Source organism: Limulus polyphemus, unplaced genomic scaffold (genome assembly GCF_000517525.1).
Source record: "Limulus polyphemus unplaced genomic scaffold, Limulus_polyphemus-2.1.2 Scaffold4206, whole genome shotgun sequence".
Taxonomy (NCBI): Eukaryota; Metazoa; Arthropoda; class Merostomata; order Xiphosura; family Limulidae; genus Limulus; species Limulus polyphemus.
This window is the reverse complement of record NW_013669816.1, coordinates 70376-79189: the sequence shown is the minus strand read 5'-3', so window position 1 is coordinate 79189 and position 8814 is coordinate 70376. Positions and strand designations below refer to the sequence as shown.

At 32.4% G+C, this 8814-nt stretch overlaps 1 protein-coding gene across 1 annotated transcript in view; it reads left to right on the top strand.

The window, feature by feature from the left end:
• The first annotated feature begins 2228 nt into the window (after nt 1–2228).
• LOC106470762 (uncharacterized protein C6orf106 homolog) overlaps nt 2229–8814 on the top strand; it is an 11484-nt gene continuing 4898 nt past the window's right edge. The window contains exons 1-4 of the mRNA XM_013931328.2: nt 2229–2538; nt 5109–5263; nt 5909–6106; nt 8084–8236. Coding sequence (XP_013786782.1) covers nt 2384–2538; nt 5109–5263; nt 5909–6106; nt 8084–8236 — 661 coding nt within the window. The 5' untranslated portion in view covers nt 2229–2383. The remainder of the gene's footprint in view (nt 2539–5108; nt 5264–5908; nt 6107–8083; nt 8237–8814) is intronic.

Genomic DNA, 8814 nt, shown 5'->3' with positions numbered 1-8814 from the left:
ACCTGGTGATAAGAGCTTTGTTTGGATTGTGCTGCTCTCTGTTGATTAGTTTTGTAATGAAATACACATTTGTTTGTTTTAGCTCAAATTTATTCAATGAGCTATCTTAGCGCTATCTTCTGCAGGGAATAGAGCCCTACATTTTAGTGTTATAAGTCCTTAAAATTTTCGCTGACCTACGGGTGGGGGAAGGATTGAAATATATAACATATAATCACAGGTAAGCGCTGGCTAGACGAGATAAGAAAAAAAATATTCACAATATACAACTTATTTAACAATGGTAACAACTGAAACACTAAAATCAAACGATGAAAATAATAATATCATTAGGGAAAAACCGAAGTTTCACAGCAGCTTTTGCTAAGAATATAGTTCATGCAGAAGGTCCTGCCATCTACTGCTAAAATATGAATGTACAATATCGATAATAATTATAATAGCATTAGGACCATGAAGTATTTTAAATCATTCTTATCGTGCAAGAAATAAATACGAAATATCAAACCAATAAAAACAGGAAACTAATGTCTTTCATAAAACCCTAGTAAAATAAAACTTTGCTTTCTCGTGACCAGTCCTTTTCTGCGTATAGTCTAGACACAGAAATATAAAATAGTATCATTATTACTTTTGTTAAAGGTTTTGAATTTTCACATGTTATTATTTAGTGTAAGTATCTATGGCTTATTTTATTTAGGATAATACATCTCAAGCCTTGCCACTAGGGGGCACTGTTGTATAGTTTTATTAACATGATAGCTTACCGAAACTTTAGACCTTTTTTTGTAATAAAATGACTTCACGACTTACCAAAATGTAGTTTATGTTTGAGAGACAATGCACCATTATGTTTCATTCATCACATAAATATTCATAAATACCTACTCTGTATGTCTCTCCTCAAGTCATTAACTTGATTATTTGTCACAATATCCACCAGTAAACCTACTTGTTCAAATTACTGTAATATCGTATTGCTGAATTATACAGGGTGTCCCAGAATTCTGGACCCATAGGGAAAAATAGACATTATATTCTTAAAGTTAAACAAACACATCTAGTATTAATGTTAGTGTAATGGCTTCCTTCATATTAAGACATACAGGGTATTTTGGTAAATAGAATGTCTATAATGACATATTTTTTGTTGAGATATACAACTAGTTTTAGCAACGACATCACTATAATATAATCTCTCTTTTTGAACATATTTATTCTATGTGAATGACGTTTCTTGGGAAGTAATTTCAACCGTGTACTAAACCCTCTTCTTGGCAATGTTAGTGTTAAACCAGTTATGAGAATCAAAATTTATCAACCATTGAGTGAAGTTATTAGTCAGTTGAATTTTGGGGATTTCTGTAATTCGTCTTTTTTTTTTTTTGGCAACCTGGAGTGTCCACAGAGTTTCCTGGCTTGTTTTAATACAGCTAATAGATTATCGGTTTTTCCGTGAGTAGCGCAGTGAAATGTTTAACTGATTATAAGGTATACGTCCTACAACATAACGAATTAGCTATAAAGTAGAGAGTGCACTGATCATAGAAACTGTTTAACGCATTACTAGATAACATTCTGAGTCAGAAACCATTAGTAAAGCAATGGTGGAACGATTTCAAGAAGACATTTTGATCCTCCATAATGGTATGAAGATACAAAACAGATACCTCGTGCCCTCCACGAGGGGTCAGCCAAGTTGTGACATACAGATGAATCAAAACTCCTTCTACATACAATGTACTATCATTGGTAATTTTTTTGCGAGCTGTACGTTACAAGGAGTAAGATCTGGCCACGAGTAACTCCGTGATCTTCAAAGTTCCTTTCAATATCCATTTTCCCGAGATTCATAGATATAAGGAATAACAAATATAAAATTTGTTAATAAAGTTGGGATATTTTTTAAAGCTTACCTGATGTTCATTCTCCAAATGATTTACAATTTTCTGTTAAAACTCTTGTTGTTGTTTTTTTTTAAACAACTATCCAATATCTAAGCAGAAATTAAAAATACTATTATATACTAAAACTCGAGGATTTCGTCTAACTTCAATGTAATCATTGTATTATATCTTAGAAATATTATTAATGCCATATTTCTAATTATAATACAATCATTATCCAATAACTATATAATACGGCATAAAAAAGTAGAGAAAATTACGCATAATTTTTCCCATCATCCTCTACGACCGACACGTATATGACATCATCTATAGTGCAGAGCAGACGCTCGAAAATGGACGAAATATCATGTGAAAATTAAAAAATCGTATAAATTGGTTGATGTATAAACCCAGTTTACATTTTAAAACAGTGATTTTGAATCGAGCTAATATTTTGGATGTTGTTTAGTTAAAAGTTAAAAAAATAAAGCGCTATGGACGTTGATAAAGATTTAGATGCAAATTTATTGCAGCAGTTCAGTTGCCTTGGTACAACCGACCGCGATGTTTTAGTTTCTCAACTTCAAAAGTTATTAGGAAATCAACTCAACGCTGCAGGATGTGCTTTCTTCTTGGATATGAATAATTGGTAAGTTGAAGTGTTAGATCTAAACCTTAGGTATTTAATCTTCAAAGTTCAAATGATATTCCTGTCCGCCAGTTGTCAAACACTGACAATTGACATACGTGATACAATATTAATATTATTATTAATAATAAATAGTATTACTATTAGTAGCAATACTTTAAAATTCAAGTTTAAGTATAGGCGTAAAGACTAAAGTAAATTATAATCGAAAATGTTATTAAGTTTTATTAACTTAATAATTAAGTTTGGCAGGTTGGGAGAAAATGAAAGTATGTTAATAATTGTGGAATCTGATCGAACTGGATTTCTCTTATTAACCTACTGCCGTGTTTAAACTAAATTCAAGTTTAATCTGTCTCAAAACCGTTGGCGGTTGGGTCTTTACCTTTTAATATTTACATTGACGACATTACAAAAAGACTTGAATCAGTTGGTAAAATGAACAAGAAGATGATTCTTGAGAAAGAAGGATAGGAGATGGTGTTATTGAAGTGTAAAGACTATTCTTACTCATAGTGTATAATAAAAGTATTAGTTATCAGGCCTTAGATAGGTTGAGAGAACACAAGTTTAAGACTTGCTAGACTCCAGTTAAGACAGTATTATATTTATAACTCGGTGTTGGCTTGGCAAATGGTCTATTGTTTTTCATAATTTTTTTAAGGATACATTTAAAGAACACCTTAATGTAAGGAAACACCATCCAGCTAAAACAAAATAGTAGCTTGGCTTAAGAACAAGTCTAGACCTGTACTTCATAATCTAACAATTAGTTTAATACTGAAGTCCCCACTGCTAATGTTATCAAATTCACACATTTTATTTGTCCTTTGAACTGAATTATTTCTGTTTACTTGTATATGATTGGTCCAGTGACAATAAGACCCAAGTCCTATAAGCCTTTTTTCATAGCTCAATGTTCTTGAACCAAATATTACCCTTTTAGCTTTTCCTGACATCTTTTGTAATGTCAGTATCCTTCCTGTAATAAGATCAAAGATAAATACAGTATTGTAAAAGAGACTTCATTAACTTCTATAGAAGGAGACAAATACTTTTTTACTATTTCATTAAAATTATTTGCAATAGATTTCATAATCCTGTTAGATCTTATTACAAATAATTACTTAACCAAACGTTTCCAGCAGTACTAAGACATGCAAGTTCTGCATTACCTTCAGTTGCTTTCAGTACTTTTATTAGTTTTCTTATTTGATACTATTATTTCTTCTTTTCAAGGATAAGTAAACTTCATAAGTAGAGCTGGACATTTACTGTAGTTGACAGTCCCATTAATTGATTAAATGTGATTAATCAAGTAGTGAAGTGTTCATCCAATCATGATATGCACAAGCTACAAAGAAAGAGTCAGCAGTGTATATTTATTGTAAGTAGGCTTAGTATTCAGGTGCACGTATATACATAAATTTTAGTTTAGAAACTCACCATTTATTTATATATATATATATAGCTGTAGCTTTTAATTCGTGAAGTCTGAATATGTACTTAAATAAAATGTACTCGGAGCTTTGCCAGTGCCTTTCACTTTTCTAAGACCATATCATGTACATAATTGAATAATTAGAGTTGTTTAAACATTTGTTTAACAACAAGATAAAGCTTGGAATGGTCTATTCTTTCATTGGGATGTGTGTCTATGAGCCAGACTAGTTTCGGAGAATTCCACTCCTCATCGGTGACCCTGGACACTATCATCAATGAAATATCAGACCAAACCAACCTTTATACTAGTGAGGTATTGAAATAATTAAATTGTGGTGGATTGCTACAAGTTCTTCAAATATCTATAGAATGATAGGTTTCTTTTTGGTGAGTGTAAAACACGTAAATACACCAGTTTTGTTGGCAGTAATGGATTTCCCAGGAGCATCTCTCACTACCCACCTGACTGGTCATTCTCCTTTAAGCGTAGGGGAGGCCATAACCTCGAGGTCCCACCTAAACTACCATTGAAGGACATGAGCTGTCAATTTTCTAGCACAACTTGCAGCATTACAAGCATGTACTCCCTGTACAGAACAGGTGTGACCTCAATAGAGTGACAAGGAACAAAGGCAGCTAGAATAAAGTTAATTTAACGACTTTGTTTTTTACCACACTTTATTTAACAATATTGCACATATACAAGATAAATGATAAATTCTGAATAATACTGTATTAATACAAGAAGAAACAAATGCATGGTGTAATTATATAAAGGATGGATTTAAATTTTTACTCTTCTCGAGAGTGGGTGTGCTAGTACACCCATGAAGGACCAGATAGTCTCTTGTTGTTATTCTATTACCCCATAACTACTGTAACATTCATTAACATTCATTTTTTATTTTCTCGAGAGTGGGTGTGCTAGTACACCCATGAAGGACCAGATGGTCTCTTGTTGTTATTCTATTACCCCATAAGTACTGTAACATTCATTCATTCATTTTTTATTTTCTCGAGAGTGGATGTGCTATTACACCCATGAAGGACCAGATGGTCTCTTGTTGTTATTGTATTACCCCATAAGTACTGTAACGTTCATGCTTTACGTGTATGTTGCTCTTCAGGAACCTGCAGGCAGCTGTGTGTTCATACTTTGACTTTGAAGCACCTCTAGAAAAACTGCCTTCAATGTCTTTTGTGAAAGATGTAACCATTGGAGAGGGTGAAGCTGTACCTCCCAGCACTAGATTTGTGAAGACATGGAAAATTCAAAATCCTGGTAAGCCATTGTAGTAGTATATAATATCTATTAATCTCTTAAAGTAAGTATCTATTTAATATTCAGGTTATTATTTGTAATTATAGTTTTGTGTTTGCTGTAGGAATTTGCTGAAGATGGAATGTGTATATTCTGAAACGTACATTAAATATGTTGTTATTCGTCACTTCTGTGGTTGTATTGTTCATCATTAGACTACGTTTTCCACCTCATGAATCTGTTTCCAGTATACTGACCAGGCTGTATGGATATGAAACTCATAGGTCAGTGTTACAAGATGTCTAATGTTGACTTATTTAGGACTTAGTTTGTTTCTTGTTGCTTGACTTGTGGTGCTTCTTAGTCAGACAGTCTGATTAAAGACCTATCAAAAGATTTCCAACATCTTAAAGTGTGTCCATAAAAAAAAGTCTTGTATTGCTATTGATGGTGGAATTGTATTAGTTATATCTGACATCCTCTTAATTGTTATTGTTTTTAAGCTGTATTTACTTTAGGTTAAATCTCCATAATTTGTATTTTTTTTTTTTTACATAGCAACTGTGTAATGAATAATTTCAAATTTTTGACCACATAGTTTTAATTTTATGACGCATAAAAATCGGGGCCCTATGTAATGTGCTTGACGTGTCTATTCGATCTCAGGAGATGAACACTGGCCTCCAGGGTGCTGCCTCAGATTTACAAATGGTCATCGTCTTGGTTGTGAAGATCGAGCTTTAGTTAAACCACTGAAGCCTAGAGAAGTAGCTGATATCTCTATAGAGATGGTCAGTCCAGATCGGCCAGGTATCTATCAAGGTCAGTGGAGGATGAGCACAGCAACTGGACAATACTTTGGAGGTGAGGACTGTAAGCTGATTATAAAGATAAGGTCATTCTCAAGTATTCAAAATATTTTTGAAGTTTCAGTCACATGAAATGTTCTTGATAATCAGGTATAGCATTTAATAGACCTCAATTTTATCCAAGTTGGATTAAAGATAATCTCTGGTAAAACACTAATCCACCCTATAAATATAGCAAATTTATCAAAAGCTAAAATAGTTAAGATGAATCAATTTTAGATAATTATATTTACACTAAGAGCTAAATGTTTGTACGAAACTAGAAATAACTGTAGCGTTAAAACCTTTTAGTTTTTAAGATGACTCATTTTTAATGTATTTTACATATCAGTTTGGAATCTAGCAGTGGATTCATGAGTTTGAAAAAAATCTCATATATTGGAAGAACAAATACAACCTTATGAACATATGGGATTGTGAGTGAAAAGTATGACCTTATGAACATATGGGATTGTGAGTGAGAAGTATGACCTTATGAACATATGGGATTGTGAGTGAAAAGTATGACCTTATGAACATGTGGGATTGATTGTGAGTGAAAAGTATGACCTTATGAACATGTGGGATTTAATGTGAGTGAAAAGTATGACCTTATGAACATGTGGGATTTAATGTGAGTGAAAAGTATGACCTTATGAACATGTGGGATTTAATGTGAGTGAAAAGTATGACCTTATGAACATGTGGGATTGATTGTGAGTGAAAAGTATGACCTTATGAACATGTGGGATTGATTGTCAGTGAAAAGTATGACCTTATGAACATGTGAGATTTTCAATGCAAATTGGAATAAAACTAAGTAATTCCTGCTATTCTACAACATGTTACACAATATAAACATGGGACATGTGATCAGTTTTAACTACTGTTAAGTGTGAACGATTGATCTTATAGTACCATTTTAGCTGTTGGTACGGGTGACCAGTTTATCTGATTCTACTGTTTTAATTTGATTCAACACGTTTACTTTTTGCTAAATCTGACAATGAACTTTTACTAAATAAAATTCATCAAATAAATAGTGCTTCTCTGTTCTTTAACAATTAACAATCTTCTTTCTAATTAAATATATTTGATCCCTTAATGTCATCTGTATTTATCGTTCTTATTATGTTTTGTTGTTTTTCATGTTCTTGTAGCTCTATTATTTACGATAATTAAAGTTTTTCTTACTTACTTACTTCCAGAACATTAAAGATGGAACTTACGTTATTCTACAATGTTTATTAACCATGTTTTTTTGTTATTACCGTGATTATGATGTTGGATTAAACTTTGGTATCTTTACTAACTTTCAGTTTTCTTAACAGCTTGTTTTGCTTGAAATACGTTAAAATATAATGTTTGGTTCTTCTAGGAAGGTCAGTGATTGTACTCCAGATCACTTCTCTGAGTTCGTAGCACCCTCTGGCTCATCTAATGTACTAAAAACACCTTAAGAGTGATTTATTTTAATAAAATTATTCAATCGTGAGCCAACAACAAGTTAATGTTCAATGCTGGTTAGTGGAATACATTGGTAACTCGCTGAGATTGCCTTCTAGTTTTAATGTTTTCAAAGGTTCTTCAATAACCTAGAAAGTCTCCACATACCCTACAGGGGTACACATATTTCAGGTTGGGAACAACTGGTATATGCAAAAAAAAACAAAAAAATGTGGAGAGCAGCATGTTTCTGTCTTGTATTTTTCATTATATTACTGTAAACATTGTTCTTCTTTTTTTTTTTTTGGTTATGTTTTATAAGAAAAATACTAAAGTAATTAAATTCATAAAGAATTAACACTACTAATGTCATTTTTTGGGCGTGTATAATGAGACCTATACATTATCCTTCAATGATAGGTGTACTCAGTACATGAATAATATCAACCATGTGATTGTGTCTTATTTCAAGGATAAAAAGAAACTTGACTTTAACTAAACTGCCATTTGTAAGTATAACGCCGTGTTTGATTTGTCTTCCTTATAGAGGTAATGTGGGTGATAGTGACGGTAGCAGAAGGAGGACTCCTTAGTTTAACTCAACAAATGGATGCTTTCCACCAATTAGGTCAGCCTGCACTCGGTGCTCCCATCTCTACAAACCCTTTTGCAGCTACTGAAAGGATATATACATTCAACTGTACGTATTAGTGTGTTGTGATTACAAAGATCGATCTAGATGTGACTATTAGATAAAATTACTTGTTAAACATGTGGAGTTTTAAGAAAGTCGTAAAAGTAGATGTCTTCCTAGTCACCAGTAGAGTAGAGTTATTGTATGTTTCTATGCTGTTTGCTTGTAACTCTTTTACTTGTTGAGAAATCTTTTGAAATTATTATTTACAGTGACTCGGTTGCGACACTACATATCATCAGTAACTTCTAATCAAAGCAAGCTACGTAAGATAAATCTTGAACTAAAACTTAATCCAGTAATGTATATGGCTAATTTGTATACTAGTGTAAAAGCCACATTAATATATTGGTTTCAATACAGTATATAAAAAAAAAAAAATCTAATGATGATTAGAATGTTTTTATTCACCCATTGGGTACATTTGGTGCCATCTATATCTTCGGGCAAAAAAAATGTCCTGATGGGTATAGGTTTGACTGAATAGAGCATCTATGTTGTGGATATAAATTTGTTTGTCAACATCTGAAGTGTAGTTAAGAGATAACATTGGCATCATTTACGGTAGTTTTGAATAAATTATG